Source organism: Oncorhynchus mykiss, chromosome 19 (genome assembly GCF_057628025.1).
Source record: "Oncorhynchus mykiss isolate SJ-2025 chromosome 19, ASM5762802v1, whole genome shotgun sequence".
NCBI classification, from domain to species: Eukaryota; Metazoa; Chordata; class Actinopteri; order Salmoniformes; family Salmonidae; genus Oncorhynchus; species Oncorhynchus mykiss.
In genome coordinates, this window is record NC_143040.1 from 71,408,440 (window position 1) to 71,426,992 (window position 18,553).

General features: G+C 43.2%; 1 protein-coding gene across 11 annotated transcripts in view; it reads left to right on the forward strand.

Annotated features, from left to right (window-relative positions):
* pacs2 (phosphofurin acidic cluster sorting protein 2) overlaps positions 1-18,325 on the forward strand; it is a 114,211-nt gene extending 95,886 nt beyond the window's left edge. For 7 of the 11 annotated variants that reach the window (XM_090211671.1, XM_090211674.1, XM_090211672.1 and 4 more), the window contains exons 17-24: positions 140-250; positions 1,481-1,589; positions 10,825-10,867; positions 11,117-11,159; positions 11,310-11,445; positions 11,636-11,856; positions 16,577-16,690; positions 17,677-18,325. In XM_090211671.1, the coding sequence (XP_090067797.1) occupies positions 140-250; positions 1,481-1,589; positions 10,825-10,867; positions 11,117-11,159; positions 11,310-11,445; positions 11,636-11,856; positions 16,577-16,690; positions 17,677-17,795 (896 nt within the window). In that variant the 3' untranslated portion in view covers positions 17,796-18,325. Of the gene's footprint in view, positions 1-139; positions 251-1,480; positions 1,590-6,806; positions 6,840-10,824; positions 10,868-11,116; positions 11,160-11,309; positions 11,446-11,635; positions 11,857-16,576; positions 16,691-17,676 lie in introns of all 11 variants that reach the window. The other 4 variants (XM_090211667.1, XM_090211668.1, XM_090211669.1 and 1 more) reach the window with 1 other exon arrangement.
* The last annotated feature ends 228 nt before the right edge of the window (positions 18,326-18,553 follow it).

Genomic DNA, 18,553 nt, shown 5'->3' on the forward strand with positions numbered 1-18,553 from the left:
TTAATTCATTCAGACATTACAGTTTTTGGGAAGTTACTGTATAAATGTATATTGTTTTAAATGACACATTTCTATATACATGTTTTTCTAAAGGTTCTTATTGTGTATAATGTGTCGTCTATTCTTTCTTTCTATTCAGGGTCTCACCCAGTTTCCAAGTACCTGGGTACCATCGACTATCGATACAACAGTTTATTCCAGGACACTGCGTGGAGGGACCTGTTTTACAAGCCAGAAGCACCAGTCATGGGTACGACACACACTACACACACACACACACACACACGCGCACACGCACGCGCGCACGCACGCACGCACACAGACACACACACACACACAGAGACACACAGACACACAGACACACACACACACACACACTACACACACACACACACACACTACACACACACAGACACACACACACACAGAGAGACACACACACAGACACACACACACACACACACCTACAGTACTACCGGATGTATCGAGGCCGCTGTATATAGCTAGCCTGGTTACCAGATCTGTTGGTGCTATCATGAGAACAGATCTAGGACCAGAACAAGGAGGTGATATGATATAACCAACAGATCTGGTATCAGAACAAGGAGTTGATATATCACCAACAGATCTGGGATCAGAACAAGGAGTTGATATATCACCAACAGATCTAGGACCAGAACAAGGAGTTGATATATCACCAACAGATCTGGGATCAGAACAAGGAGTTGATATGATATATCACCAACAGATCTGGCATCAGAACAAGGAGTTGATATATCACCAACAGATCTGGGATCAGAACAAGGAGTTGATATGATATCACCAACAGATCTGGGATCGGAACAAGGAGTTGACACCAACAGATCTAGGACCAGAACAAGGAGTTGACACCAACATATCTGGGATCAGAACAAGGAGTTGACACCAACATATCTGGGATCAGAACAAGGAGTTGGCACCAACAGATCTGGGATCAGAACAAGGCGTTGACACCAACAGATCTGGGATCAGAACAAGGAGTTGATATGATATCACCAACAGATCTGGGATCAGAACAAGGAGTTGATATGATATCACCAACAGATCTGGGATCAGAACAAGGAGTTGACACCAACAGATCTGGGACCTGAACAAGGAGTTGACACCAACAGATCTGGGATCAGAACAAGGAGTTGACACCAACAGATCTGGGACCAGAACAAGGAGTTGATATGATATCACCAACAGATCTGGGATCAGAACAAGGAGTTGACACCAACAGATCTGGGACCTGAACAAGGAGTTGGCACCAACAGATCTGGGATCAGAAGAAATGAGTTGACACCAACAGATCTGAGACCAGGCATAGCTATTGCGAAAACAGAAGAGTACCAGAGTCCTCGTGTTTATGTGTCCTGTAAACTGTAGAAATAATTTCTTCTCGAACGACAATAAATAAATGCCATCAATAAATCAACCAATCCTGTCATGTGGTGTACAGTGCAGGAGAGCCCAGACGTGGTTTCCAGGGTAACCCAGTATATGGTCGGGGCCAACGGAGCTCACCAACTCCCCATCGCTGAGGCCATGCTCACATACAAACAGAAGAGGTAAGGGCAACGTGTATACACACACACACACACACACACACATTTAGTTATCTCACTTTATGGGCGGAATTTTCGTATTGCACAAGTAATGTGCTGTTAAATGCAAAAGTTACCACATCTCATAATCTGGCAACGTGATTGAATTTGAAACTTTTCTTTAACAGTGTGGACTATAAAGAGGCGCAGTGCTGTGAACAAGTATTTGCCCCCTTCCTGATTTTCTCTATTTTTGCATGTTTTTGACACTGAATGTTGTCAAATCTTTTATTTTTCATTTTTACCACTTTTTCTCCCCAAGTTCATGAAATCTAATTGGTAGATACAGTCTTGTCCTGTCGCTGCAACTCCCGTACGGACTCGGGAGAGGTGCCACGCGTCCTCCGAAACACGACCCTGCCAAGCCGCACTGCTTCTTGACACACTGCTTGCTTAACCCAGAGGAAACACCGTACAACTGGCGACCGTGTCAGCGTGAATTGCGCCCCGCCCGCCACAGGAGGTCGCTAGAGCGCGATGGGACAAGATCATCCCGGCCTTCCAAACCCTCCCCCGTTACCCGGACGACGCTGGGCCAATTGTGCGCCGCCTCATGGGTCTCCCGGTCGCGGCCGGCTGCGACACAGCCCGGGATTGAACCCGAATCTGTAGAGACGCCTTAGACCTCTGCGCCACTCGGGAGGCGTTATCAGATCTTCAACCAAAACCTAACATGAGATAAAAGAAAATCAGAGTGAACAAATAACACATTTCTATTCTTATTTAATTTATTTAATAAACAAAGTTATGCAACGCCCGATTTCCCTGTGTGGAAGAGTGATTGTCCCCTTACACTCAATAACTGGTTGTGCCAACCTTTAGCTGCAACGACTCCAACCAAACACTTCCTGTAGTTGTTGACCCACCAAACACTTCCTGTAGTTGTTGACCAACCAAACACTTCCTGTAGTTGTTGTCCAACCAAACACTTCCTGTAGTTGTTGACCCACCAAACACTTCCTGTAGTTGTTGACCATCCAAACACTTCCTGTAGTTGTTGACCATCCAAACACTTCCTGTAGTTGTTGACCCACCAAACACTTCCTGTAGTTGTTGACCAACCAAACACTTCCTGTAGTTGTTGACCCACCAAACACTTCCTGTAGTTGTTGACCATCCAAACACTTCCTGTAGTTGTTGACCCACCAAACACTTCCTGTAGTTGTTGACCCACCAAACACTTCCTGTAGTTGTTGACCAACCAAACACTTCCTGTAGTTGTTGACCAACCAAACACTTCCTGTAGTTGTTGTCCAACCAAACACTTCCTGTAGTTGTTGACCCACCAAACACTTCCTGTAGTTGTTGACCAACCAAACACTTCCTGTAGTTGTTGACCAACCAAACACTTCCTGTAGTTGTTGACCCACCAAACACTTCCTGTAGTTGTTGACCCACCAAACACTTCCTGTAGTTGTTGACCATCCAAACACTTCCTGTAGTTGTTGACCCACCAAACACTTCCTGTAATTGTTGACCCACCAAACACTTCCTGTAGTTGTTGACCAACCAAACACTTCCTGTAGTTGTTGACCAACCAAACACTTCCTGTAGTTGTTGACCCACCAAACACTTCCTGTAGTTGTTGACCCACCAAACACTTCCTGTAGTTGTTGACCCACCAAACACTTCCTGTAGTTGTTGACCAACCAAACACTTCCTGTAGTTGTTGACCCACCAAACACTTCCTGTAGTTGTTGACCAACCAAACACTTCCTGTAGTTGTTGACCAACCAAACACTTCCTGTAGTTGTTGACCAACCAAACACTTCCTGTAGTTGTTGACCCACCAAACACTTCCTGTAGTTGTTGACCCACCAAACACTTCCTGTAGTTGTTGACCCACCAAACACTTCCTGTAGTTGTTGACCCACCAAACACTTCCTGTAGTTGTTGACCCACCAAACACTTCCTGTAGTTGTTGACCCACCAAACACTTCCTGTAGTTGTTGACCCACCAAACACTTCCTGTAGTTGTTGATCAGCCTCTCACTTCCTGTAGTTGTTGACCAACCAAACACTTCCTGTAGTTGTTGATCAGCCTCTCACGTCACTGTGGAGGAATTGTGGCCCACTCTTCCATACAGAACTGCTTTAAAACTCAGCAACGTTTGTGGGTTTTCAAGAATGAACTACTCGTTTCCAGTCCTGGTAAAACATCACCATCGGGTTTAAGTCTGGTATTTTGACCAGGCCAAATCCAGAGTGTTATGTGGGCTCCTTTTCAGCCATTCTGATGTAGAATTGCATCCTTGTCTTGCTTCACGACCCAGCTGTTCTTCAGCTTCAGCTCACTGACGGATGGCCCGATATAGTGCACCTGGATGACATTTGCCTTCACTGAATAACCATGAATTCTGCTCCCACTCAGAGAATTAAAAAAATAATACAAATGATTAAATGACTAATTACTAAACTCGAGTTAAATATTCACCTCCTTTATAAACGCACATTGTAATTTTTTTTAACATTTTAATTTTACCCCTTTTTCTCCCCAATTTCGTGGTATCCAATTGTTAGTAGCTACTATCTTGTCTCATCGCTACAACTCCCGTACGGGCTCGGGAGAGACAAAGGTTGAAAGTCATGCGTCCTCCGAAACACAACCCAACCAAGCCGCACTGCTTCTTAACACAGTGCGCATCCAACCCGGAAGCCAGCCGCACCAATGTGTCGGAGAAAACACCGTGCACCTGGCAACCTTTGTTAGCGCGCACAGGAGTGACTGGTGCACGATGAGACAAGGATATCCCTACCGGCCAACCCCTCCCTAACCCGGACGACGCTAGGCCAATTGTGCGTCGCCCCACGGACCTCCCGGTCGCGGCCAGTTACGACAGAGCCTGGGCGCAAACCCAGAGTCTCTGATGGCACAGCTGGCGCTGCAGTACAGCGCCCTTAAACACTGCCCCACCCGGGAGGCCATAAACGCACATTGTTGAATACAAGTTTCAAATTAAATCATCGCTGCCAGATTATAATGAGATGTGTACGGTAATTATTTAGCATGAGGAACGTATAGTCCTTTTATGTGCGTCTATTAACAGCTGCTTAATGAACAGCCAATAGGATTCCTGGGGACGTGATTATTAGGATATGATGATGATTATACATCAGTTATGGTACTGACACAGGTCACGTTGGAGTAGGGTTGTACTGTGGTTATGGTACTGACACAGGTCACGTTGGAGTAGGGTTGTACTGTGGTTATGGTACTGACACAGGTCACGTTGGAGTAGGGTTGTACTGTGGTTATGGTACTGACACAGGTCACGTTGGAGTAGGGTTGTACTGTGGTTATGGTACTGACACAGGTCATGTGGGAGTAGGGTTGTAGTGTGGTTATGGTACTGACACAGGTCACGTTGGAGTAGGGTTGTACTGTGGTTATGGTACTGACACAGGTCATGTGGGAGTAGGGTTGTAGTGTGGTTATGGTACTGACACAGGTCACGTTGGAGTAGGGTTGTACTGTGGTTATGGTACTGACACAGGTCACGTGGGAGTAGGGTTGTACTGTGGTTATGGTACTGACGTAGGTCACGTTGGAGTAGGGTTGTACTGTGGTTATAGTACTGACGTAGGTCACGTTGGAGTAGGGTTGTACTGTGGTTATAGTACTGACACAGGTCACGTTGGAGTAGGGTTGTACTGTGGTTAGAGTACTGACACAGGTCATGTTGTAGTAGGGTTGTACTGTGGTTATAGTACTGACACAGGTCACGTTGGAGTAGGGTTGTACTGTGGATATGGTACTGACATAGGTCATGTTGGAGTAGGGTTGTACTGTGGTTAGAGTACTGACATAGGTCACGTTGGAGTAGGGTTGTACTGTGGTTATGGTACTGACATAGGTCACGTTGGAGTAGGGTTGTACTGTGGTTATGGTACTGACACAGGTCACGTTGGAGTAGGGTTGTAGTGTGGTTAGAGTACTGACATAGGTCACGTTGGAGTAGGGTTGTAGTGTGGTTATAGTACTGACATAGGTCACGTTGGAGTAGGGTTGTACTGTGGTTATAGTACTGACACAGGTCATGTTGGAGTAGGTTTGTACTGTGGTTATAGTACTGACATAGGTCATGTTGTAGTAGGGTTGTACTGTGGTTATAGTACTGACACAGGTCACGTTGGAGTAGGGTTGTACTGTGGATATGGTACTGACATAGGTCATGTTGGAGTAGGGTTGTACTGTGGTTAGAGTACTGACATAGGTCACGTTGGAGTAGGGTTGTACTGTGGTTATGGTACTGACATAGGTCACGTTGGAGTAGGGTTGTACTGTGGTTATGGTACTGACACAGGTCACGTTGGAGTAGGGTTGTAGTGTGGTTATAGTACTGACATAGGTCACGTTGGAGTAGGGTTGTAGTGTGGTTATAGTACTGACATAGGTCACGTTGGAGTAGGGTTGTACTGTGGTTATAGTACTGACACAGGTCATGTTGGAGTAGGTTTGTACTGTGGTTATAGTACTGACATAGGTCACGTTGGAGTAGGGTTGTACTGTGGTTATGGTACTGACATAGGTCACGTTGGAGTAGGGTTGTACTGTGGTTAGAGTACTGACATAGGTCACATTGGAGTAGGGTTGTACTGTGGTTATGGTACTGACATAGGTCACGTTGGAGTAGGGTTGTACTGTGGTTATGGTACTGACATAGGTCACGTTGGAGTAGGGTTGTACTGTGGTTATGGTACTGACACAGGTCACGTTGGAGTAGGGTTGTAGTGTGGTTATAGTACTGACATAGGTCACGTTGGAGTAGGGTTGTACTGTGGTTATGGTACTGACACAGGTCACGTTGAAGTAGGGTTGTAGTGTGGTTATGGTACTGACATAGGTCACGTTGGAGTAGGGTTGTAGTGTGGTAATGGTGCTGACACAGGTCAGTACCAGAGTTCCCAAGTTCTCCAGAATTCCTGGTTGGAGGATTCCGGATTTCCTGCCTAATCCCTTCTCTGATTCCAACCAGAATTTCTCAAAAACGTGGTAATTTTGTAAAGTTACTAGAATTGCAGCCAGCCCCACCTGGGAGCCTGTTACTTTCAGAGAGACGCTGGTGTGTTGAGAGCAGAATCCTGTTAACCAATGCCATTGTCTCTGTCCATCACTGTGTGTTTGTCAATAACATGTTCTTTTTTTTTTATGTTTTCTTTGTTCTTTTTCTATCTTTGAAGGAAAAAGAGCTTTCATTTTGATTTTGCAGTAAGGTATTGTGGTCTGCTTCTCCTAGTGATTCATCCACCTGCCCTCCCTCTCTGTCTGTCTGTCTCTCAGTCCCCCTCTCTCTGTCTCTCTCTTTCTCTCTGTCTGTCTGTCTCTCTGTCTGTTTGTGGCTCAGTCCCCCTCTCTCTCTCACTCTTTCTCTGTCTCTCTCTCTCTCTCTCTCTCTCTCTCTCTCTCTCTCTGTGTCTCTCTCTCTCTGTCTCTCTCTCTCTCTCTGTCTCTCTCTCTGTCTCTCTTTCTCTCTCTCTTTCTCTCTCTCTCTCTCTGTCTGTCTCTCTCTCTCCATCCACTCTCCTCTCCTCAGCAGTCTGTATCTATCTGTAACCTGACACTTTAACAGCCAGCTGCTAACAAACACACAATCCTTACAAGCATTACTCTCGAAATGATCATAATAATATATGACATTTAGCCAACGTTGTTATACAAAGCGACATTTGGTACTGTGTGCATTTTCATATGGGTGGCCCCTGCGGGATTCGAACCGACAACGATCCTGACGTGGCATGCTTCATTGTCTATCAAGTTAAGCCACACATGACTAACAAGTGATGTAGCTAAATATGGTACATTATTTGTTGTGCATGGTCCCTGACAAATTAACTATAAAATGAAAAAAAGGAATTTATGAGAAGTTTACTGATAAAGTGTCGGGTTGTCACAGCTGCTGTTCTCTGGATCCCTTCCTTCTCTTCCTCCCCTCCTCTTTCTCATTTTCCTTCTCTGTCTCCTCTTCCTTCTCTTCCTCCTCGTCCTTCTCTGTCTCCTCTTCCTTCTCTTCCTCCTCGTCCTTCTCTTTCTCCTTTTCCTTCTCTTCCTCCTCGTCCTCCTCTTTCTCCTTTTCCTTCTCTTCCTCCCCTCCTCTTCCTCCCCTCCTCTTTCTCATTTTCCTTCTCTTCCTCCCCTCCTCTCTCCTTTTCCTTTTCTCCTCCTCTTCCTCCCCTCTTTCTCATTTTCCTTCTCTTCCTCCCCTCCTCTCTCCTTTTCCTTTTCTCCTCCTCTTCCTCCACCCCTCTTCCCCCCCCTCTTCCTCCCCTCTCCCCCCTTCCTCCCCTCCTCCTCCCCTCTTCCTTCTCTTTCTCCTCTACTCCCTCTCTTCCTCCCTTCTTTCTGTTTCCTACCATTCCATTATCTCCCTGTGTGTGATGTAATCAAGCTTCCTGCTAGATTGATTGTCCTTTGTTCTAATATGGTCTGATGGAACATTAATGCATGTACATTGGCCATACGTCTGGTGTGCGTCCCAAATGGTACCCTATTTCCTATATAGTGTGCTACATTTGACCAGAGCCCTATGAGGGGGTGGGAAGAAGTGGGTGGTGGATTCCCTAGCCTAGCTGGCAGGGTTGGGGTCAATTCCATTTCTATTCCAGTCAATTCAGAAAGTTAACACAATTCCAATTCAAAACTTTCCTTGTTGAAAAGCATTGAAGAAATTGTCATTTTAGTGTACTACATGAATTGACTGGGAATTGACTGTGAATTGAATGGGAATTGAATGAGATTTGACTGGGAATTGAATGGGAGTTGACTGGGAATTGAATGGGATTTGACTGGGAATTGAATGGGATCTGACTGGGATTTGACTGGGATTTGACTGGGAATTGAATGGGATTTGACTGGGAATTGAATGGGATTTGACTGGGAATTGAATGGGATTTGACTGGGAATTGACTGGGAATTGAATGGGATTTGAATGGGATTTGACTGGGAATTGAATGGGATTTGACTGGGAATTGAATGGGAATTGACTGGGAATTGAATGGGATTTGACTGGGAATTGAATGGGATTTGACTGGGAATTTAATAGGATTTGACTGGGAATTGAATGGGATTTGACTGGGAATTGAATGGGAATTGACTGGGAATTGAATGGGATTTGACTGGGAATTGAATGGGATTTGACTGGGAATTGAATGGGAATTGACTGGGATTTGACTGGGAATTGACTGGGAATTGAATGGGATTTGACTGGGAATTGACTGGGAATTGACCCCGACCCTACTAGCTGGTGCTGTGACCTGCTGGACTGTGACTTTCCTTTTCCTGAAACCTTCCTGTGTCCTTTTGGTGTGGTGGTGTCTGATTGGCTTCAGCAGGAATGATGGGATGGCTTGGTGCAGGCCAAGTGATTGGCTATGCAGCATGCATGTCTTGCTCCCTGCTTCTCTGCCACCAATCAGGTGTTGGGTTGTTGGGTACTAGAGGGCAACCGGGGCATATGATCGGATCAAATTTTAAGTAGTGGGTTCCAAAGCAGAACCTGACAAACTGGTAGGTAGCTAGTTTCTACTTTTTCTATTACAAAGACAATATGATCATCAATGGTAATGGGTCAGACTGTTTGTTTCTCCAGGATTTGTTTTGGACCTTAAAAAGGATTTGATGAAACTCGAGGCTCGGAGACACTTGAAGCAACAACCGTCTGTCTACACGTGTACATCAGTTACACACCCAACAATGATAATGATTTAATCCAATTAAAGCCATGCCGTTCAAAGACTACAAAACCAAAAACCTGTTTGTGTATAAGTATAAATCAAACAAAATGATTGGTCTTTTTTTATCCGTCGTTTTAAAATGGTTCCTGCTTCAGGAGACTGTTGATCTAATAGCTGTAGTACTAGTTAGCGATGACAAATTATCATGTGACTTGCTCTGTCCAATGGCATGGCATTAGTGTAGTAAGGTTGGTCAGAGTGGTATTAACCAATAGAATCTCTCCTCCCTGGGGTTCCCAAGGAACCTCTACAGGTATATACAGTTCCGTTGTATTAGTATAGACCATACTATAGGTTAAATAGAAGAGTTAAAAAATATAATTTCTTAAATCTGTCTCAAAGGACCATGAAAATATGATAAAGGTTATATTTTGTTGCCATTAACCACCAAGTTTTATATTTTTATAAATTCTGAAATGACTTTAGCAAGTTGACCCTCGAAACTGTGTATATAATATATTTCTTAAGGAACTAAGAGAATCACGTGGTTAACCCTGGGTTGTTTTTAGATCATCTACTCACCCGGCATTTCTTTACACACGTTGTCCCCTCTCTTCTTTCAAATGATGATCCCCCCCCCCCCCCCCAGACTCGCAAACAAGGTTGGGGTCAATTCCATTTCAATTCAATCAATCCATGAGTACAATTGGAATTTGTAACCTCTGCTAACTTCCTGACTTGACTGAATTGAAATGCAATTGACCCCAACCATGCTCTGAAACTACATTTCCTTCAAACCGCACAAAGATTTTCATTGGTTTAGAAACACTCGGGGGCTGTCATGTGTTCAAGCTGATCTATCTTTCTCCTGGGATCTGTAGAAACAAGCAACAAACATTAATAAACAAGATGATTTATAAATAATAATAATAAGAATAATAATAATGAAAATATGCTTTACCAACCCTGGGGGCAACTGACTGCCTGGTTAGAAACCAACTATTCTATTCGAGTGGAGCACATGACAGTTCTAAATCAAATCAAATCAAATGTATTTATATAGCCCTTCGTACATCAGCTGATATCTCAAAGTGCTGTACAGAAACCCAGCCTAAAACCCCAAACAGCAAGCAATGCAGGTGTAGAAGCACGGTGGCTAGGAAAAACTCACTAGAAAGGCCAAAACCTAGGAAGAAACCTAGAGAGGAACCAGGCTATGTGGGGTGGCCAGTCCTCTTCTTGCTGTGCCGGGTGGAGATTATAACAGAACATGGCCAAGATGTTCAAATGTTCATAAATGACCAGCATGGTCGAATAATAATAAGGCAGAACAGTTGAAACTGGAGCAGCAGCACGGTCAGGTGGACTGGGGACAGCAAGGAGTCATCATTCTAACCATCATAGGATTCTTGAAGCCTCTAGTCTCAATACTGGACAAACCCTTCCATCCTGAATCTATTCTATTCTGCACATGCTCACTCTATTTCCTGTTTCCCTATGTTTGGCTTCTGCCCTGGTCTCTCTACAGCCCCGATGAGGACTCGTGTCAGAAGTTCATTCCCTTTATCGGAGTAAGTATCTTTCTCTTAGTGTAGACAGATCTGTTTATCGGAGTAGGTATCTCTCAGTGAAGACGGATCTGTTTATCGGAGTAGGTATCTCTTTCTTAGTGTAGACGGATCTGTTTATCGGAGTAGGTATCTCTCTCTTAATGTAGACAGATCTGTTTATCGGAGTAGGTATCTCTCTCTTAACGTAGACAGATACATTTTCTTTATCCTGGAATTTGACCAAAAATAACTTGAAACCTCTTTCCCCAGATGGTGAAAGTTGGCATCGTGGAGCCGTCATCTGCAACATCAGGTGAGACATTAGTCGTGGACAATGTACATGCATGTTATTGCATGTTCTACCGTGTGATCAGTGAGAATGAGTTTCTATGTGATTCTGTAGTTGTATACGTAATCTGTGCTATACAGAGTGTTGAAATATTATCCCACTTTATATTATCAGGTGACTCTGACGATGCATCCCCCATGGGGATGGTTTTCCACTCCTCCACCCCTCCTCAGGTGTCCCCTGCCCTGAAGGAAGCCTCACCCACCCCTCCCTCCTCCCCCTCCGTCAACACAAGCTTCAGTTCCTACGGGTACGTGTTCATCCAGAGAATTAAATAGAAAATGTAAAAATATATAAAAAAAATAGATGAATTACTAAATTGGCAAATGATGGTTTCATATATTGTACATTTAACATGATCTTATTGTCTGTTTCTACCGATCAATTTTTTCCTTATTCTCTTCCTCCATCTGTGGTGTGATGTCTGCTGGGTGTTGTAGTTCTCCCCAGGGGGAGCTGATGGGACTACAGGTGGACTACTGGGTGGCTCCCTCCCCGGCTGACAGGAAAAGAGACGTGGAGAAAAGGGACTCGTCCTCCTCTAAGAACACTCTGAAGTGTACGTTCCGCTCGCTGCAGGTCAGCAGGCTCCCCCAGGCCGGGGCTCAGCCACAGCCCGCCATGTCCATGACTGTCGTCATGAAGGAGAAGAACAAGAAAGGTAAGGGCTTGTACTGATCGTACCAATGGAGGCTCCTCGGAGGAGGAAGTGGAGGACCGTCCTCCTCAGTGAATTTTAAAAAAAATAGAGAAATACTAAAAAAGTTATCCTTTATAGATAGAACAATACTAAATTATATTCACGTCATCAAATAATTGATTAAAACACACTGTTTTGCAATGAAGGTCTAGAGTAGCTTCAGTCTGGTGAGTAGTTGACTCAAAAAGAGAAAGATGAGTTGCACAGTAAAAATTTTTTTTTTAAAAAGGTACATTTTTTTAATTGAAGAGGCAAGACAGAGCTCGCTATATTTCGTTGTATTTTTTTTCCACTTACCTAGTCAAACACCCGGTTCAAACAGACAGAGATGCTATGTTAGCTAGCTGGCTATGGCTATCCAACAGACAGAGATGCTATGTTAGCTAGCTGGCTATGGCTATCCAACAGACAGAGATGCTATGTTAACTAGCTGGCTATGGCTATCCGATAGACAGAGATGCTATGTTAGCTAGCTGGCTATGGCTATCCGACAGACAGAGATGCTATGTTAGCTAGCTGGCTATGGCTATCCGACAGACAGAGATGCTATGTTAGCGAGCTGGCTATGGCTATCCGACAGACAGAGATGCATATGTTAGCTAGCTGGCTATGGCTATCCGACAGACAGAGATGCTATGTTAGCTAGCAGGCTATGGCTATCCGACAGACAGAGATGCTATGTTAGCTAGCTGGCTATGGCTATCCAACAGACAGAGATGCATATGTTAGCTAGCTGGCTATGGCTATCCGACAGACAGAGATGCTATGTTAGCGAGCTGGCTACTTGCTGTACACTGTACTGCACGATTGTTGTGGGTTTATTAACTGGTTAGTTCGTGTAGATAGCTATGTTGACTATGACGCGCTAGTTGCTATGGTGACAACGATGTAGGCTTTGTGTAGCGGTTAGCGGTTATGGTATGAAGGTTTGGCGTGGAAATTTGTTTTTTTTTGTTTTGCGGCCTGGCCACAGAAAGCTGTTGTGTTGTACACTGAAGGTGAGAGGAGATGTGGCTGCTATTAAAAGTGAACTGTGGGATTGCCTTGATCAGGCGTGTAGTCATCGCACCGATTCTGTTTAAAAGCAAAACGGGGGATAAACTGAATTTGTCCAATAGAAACTCTTGTTTGCAACTGATTGCATCCTATGTCAGGCAAGATTCTCGACCTGTACACCTACGTTGTAAACTTTCATCCATAGGCTAGGGTTGTAGCAACCTCATGATGGGTATAGGGGAAATTCAACTATCATGTAGTAGCCTAAACCTATGGATGTTACATTGAGCTGGGTGAATGGAATATGAATGACGTTGTAATAGAAGGCCACGCTTCTAAAAGAATATATTAAAAAAAAAAACGAATTGGCCTCCCTCATCTTCCACGTCACCAACCGCCACTGGAACGTATTGTAGGTAACACTACCTTTTTAAACAGTTAGTTAAAATGTCTACTTTTAGTTTCCTTTCAATATATTTCCTACCTTTTTAAAGAAGTATGTGGACAAGGAACGGGAAGGGATTATTTGGTTTTTGTCAAACAAACCACTGCAACTGCAACAATAAACACTGCAACAACAACAATAAACACTGCAACAACAACAATAAACACTGCAACTGCAACAATAAACACTGCAACAACAGCAATAAACACTGCAACTGCAACAATAAACACTGCAACAACAACAATAAACACTGCAACAACAACAATAAACACTGCAACTGCAACAACAAACACTGCAACAACAACAACAAACACTGCAACAACAACAACAAACACTGCAACAACAACAATAAACACTGCAACAACAACAATAAACACTGCAACAACAACAATAAACACGGCAACAACAACAATAAACACTGCAACAACAAACACTGCAACAACAACAATAAACACTGCAACAACAACAACAACAATAAACACTGCAACAACAACAATAAACACTGCAACAACAACAATAAACACTGCAACTACAACAATAAACACTGCAACTACAACAACAAACACTGCAACAGCAACAATAAACACGGCAACAACAACAATAAACACGGCAACAACAATAAACACTGCAACAACAACAATAAACACTGCAACAACAACAATAAACACTGCAACAACAACAATAAACACTGCAACAACAACAATAAACACGGCAACAACAACAATAAACACGGCAACAACAATAATAAACACGGCAACAACAATAATAAACACAGCAACAACAACAATAAACACTGCAACTACAACAACAATAAACACTGCAACAGCAACAATAAACACTGCAACAACAAACACTGCAACAACAACAATAAACACTGCAACAACAACAACAAACACTGCAACAACAACAATAAACACTGCAACAACAAACACTGCAACAACAACAATAAACACTGCAACAACAACAACAAACACTGCAACAACAACAACAAACACTGCAACAACAACAACAAACACTGCAACAACAACAACAAACACTGCAACAACAACAATAAACACTGCAACTACAACAATAAACCCTGCAACAACAACAATAAACAATGCAACAACAACAATAAACACTGCAACAACAACAATAAACACTGCAACAACAACAATAAACACTGCAACAACAACAATAAACACTGCAACAACAACAACAACAATAAACACTGCAACAACAACAATAAACACTGCAACAACAACAATAAACACTGCAACAACAACAATAAACACTGCAACTACAACAACAAACACTGCAACAGCAACAATAAACACGGCAACAACAACAAACACGGCAACAACAATAAACACTGCAACAACAACAATAAACACTGCAACAACAACAATAAACACTGCAACAACAACAATAAACACTGCAACAACAACAATAAACACGGCAACAACAACAATAAACACGGCAACAACAATAATAAACACGGCAACAACAATAATAAACACAGCAACAACAACAATAAACACTGCAACTACAACAACAATAAACACTGCAACAACAACAATAAACACTGCAACAACAACAATAAACACTGCAACAACAACAATAAACACTGCAACAACAACAATAAACACTGCAACAACAACAATAAACACTGCAACAACAACAATAAACACGGCAACAACAACAATAAACACGGCAACAACAATAATAAACACGGCAACAACAATAATAAACACAGCAACAACAACAATAAACACTGCAACTACAACAACAATAAACACTGCAACAACAACAATAAACACTGCAACAACAACAATAAACACTGCAACAACAACAATAAACACTGCAACAACAACAATAAACACTGCAACAACAACAATAAACACTGCAACAACAACAATAAACACGGCAACAACAACAATAAACACGGCAACAACAATAATAAACACGGCAACAACAATAATAAACACAGCAACAACAACAATAAACACTGCAACTACAACAACAATAAACACTGCAACAACAACAATAAACACTGCAACAACAACAATAAACACTGCAACAACAACAATAAACACTGCAACAACAACAATAAACACTGCAACAACAACAATAAACACTGCAACAGCAACAATAAACACTGCAACAACAACAATAAACACTGCAACAACAACAATAAACACTGCAACAACAACAATAAACACTGCAACAACAGCAATAAACACTGCAACAACAACAATAAACACTGCAACAACAACAACAAACACTGCAACAACAACAACAAACACTGCAACACTGCAACTACAACAATAAACCCTGCAACAACAACAATAAACACTGCAACAACAAACACTGCAACAACAACAATAAACACTGCAACAACAACAACAAACACTGCAACAACAACAACAAACACTGCAACAACAACAACAAACACTGCAACACTGCAACTACAACAATAAACCCTGCAACAACAACAATAAACAATGCAACAACAACAATAAACACGGCAACAACAACAATAAACACTGCAACTACACCAATAAACACGGCAACAACAACAATAAACACTGCAACAACAACAATAAAAACTGCAACAACAAACACTGCAACAACAACAACAAACACTGCAACACTGCAACTACAACAATAAACCCTGCAACAACAACAATAAACAATGCAATAACAACAATAAACACGGCAACAACAACAATAAACACGGCAACAACAACAATAAACACTGCAACTACACCAATAAACACGGCAACAACAACAATAAACCCTGCAACAACAACAATAAAAACTGCAACAACAAACACTGCAACAACAACAATAAACAATGCAACAACAACAATAAACACGGCAACAACAACAATAAACACGGCAACAACAGCGATAAACACTGCAACAACAACAATAAACACTGCAACAACAGCAATTAACACTGCAACAACAACAATAAACACTGCAACAACAACAATAAACACTGCAACAATAAACACGGCAACAACAACAATAAACACGGCAACAACAACAATAAACACTGCAACAACAGCAATAAACACTGCAACAACAACAATAAACACTGCAACAACAACAATAAACACTGCAACTACAACTTGAGTTTTCGCTCAAAACAAAATAAAGACGATAGTTGATCGTCATGATTAGCGTTCGCATTTCAAGTTCGGAATCTGACGTTATTAACTTTTACGTCTGACTCTTTCCGTTCCCTCTTTCCAGTCATGTTCCTGCCAAAGAAGACTAAAGACAAGGATGTGGAGTCTAAGAGCCAGGTGATCGATGGCATCAGTCGACTAATCTGCACTGCCAAGCACCAGCAGACCATGCTGAGGGGTAAGACTCCTTCCTAAGACTCCTTCCTACCTCCTAAGACTCCTTCCTAAGACTCCCTCCTAAGACTCCCTCCTAAGACTCCCTCCTAAGACTCCTTCCTAAGACTCCTTCCTAAGACTCCTTCCTAAGACTCCTTCCTAAGACTCCTTCCTAAGACTCCCTCCTAAGACTCCTTCCTAAGACTCCTTCCTAAGACTCCTTCCTAAGACTCCCTCCTAAGACTCCTTCCTAAGACTCCCTCCTAAGACTCCCTCCTAAGACTCCCTCCTAAGACTCCCTCCTAAGACTCCCTCCTAAGACTCCCTCCTAAGACTCCTTCCTAAGACTCCTTCCTAAGACTCCTTCCTAAGACTCCTTCCTAAGACTCCTTCCTAAGACTCCTTCCTAAGACTCCTTCCTAAGACTCCCTCCTAAGACTCCCTCCTAAGACTCCCTCCTAAGACTCCTTCCTAAGACTCCTTCCTAAGACTCCTTCCTAAGACTCCTTCCTAAGACTCCTTCCTAAGACTCCCTCCTAAGACTCCTTCCTAAGACTCCTTCCTAAGACTCCTTCCTAAGACTACCTCCTAAGACTCCTTCCTAAGACTCCCTCCTAAGACTCCTTCCTAAGACTCCTTCCTAAGACTCCCTCCTAAGACTGCTTCCTAAGACTCCTTCCTAAGACTCCCTCCTAAGACTGCTTCCTACCTCCTAAAGTTGCAAAATTCTGGTCACTTTCCCAGGTTTTCCAGAAATCCTGGTTGGATGTCAGGAGGGAATAAGCAGGAAATTTGGGGAAAGTTACTGTAATTTTGCTGCCCTCCTACCTCCATGTTGTGTCCTCTTTTCACCCATCATAGAGTAAGGGTCTACAACTGGCGGCCCACGGGCCACATTTGGCCCCTTGTATTAGTGAGCCTGGTATTACATGAATTATGAAGAACTACAAGTGAAGAACAACAAGTGAAGTTTTTATTTAAATTTTTTTATTCTCTCTTTTCTTCCAGTGCTGATTGACGGCGTGGAGTGGAACGACGTTAAGTTTTTCCAGTTGGCGGCACAGTGGTCGTCACACGTCAAACATTTCCCCATCGGGATCTTTGGACACACTAAAGGGCCTTACTAGCAGGCCCCACAGGCAGCAACTAGAACTAGTATCCATAGAGACCGTTGCCACAGTAGCGACCGTTGCCACAGTAGCGACCGTTGCCACAGTAGCGACCGTTACCATAGACACTCATCTGGAACTGAGGACGACGCCCCCGCTCTCATGTGCCAATAGCCTTTAACCTCCCAGCCCCGGGCTTTGCACTGCCCCCCCAGTCTGCACTGCCCCGCCCATCCAGTCTGCACTGCCCCGCCCCCCCAGTCTGCACTGCCCCGCCCACCCAGTCTGCACTGCCCCGCCCCCCCAGTCTGCCCCGCCCCCCCAGTCTGCTCTGCCCCACCCGCACATCATAGCCTGGTCCCAGGTCTGTTTGTGTTGTCTTGTCAACGATTTGCTTGACAATGACCTTAGGAGTTGGCAAGACAGCACAAACGGATGTGGGACCCAATGTCTTAATTTAAGCTCCAGCTTTCCCTTGTGTTTTATGTTAATACGTTTCTGTGTGTTTGTTTTCTTCTATATGTATATTATAAACCTTCCCGAGGCAAGGCTGTCAAGGGGACATTTTGTTTTCTCACCAAGCTTTAAAAAATTTTAAGAAAAAAAACCTGCTGTTTTTTTTAAAAACGAGCAGAAACCTAACGAAATAATAATTTGATAAATTAACTCATTAACTCCTAAAAAGCGAGTGCTCAACTTTTCGGCCCCCTCCCTCTCTTTTTTTTTTAATGTGGCGAAGATGGATCGTTTCAAACACTTTGCCAGGCACAAATTAG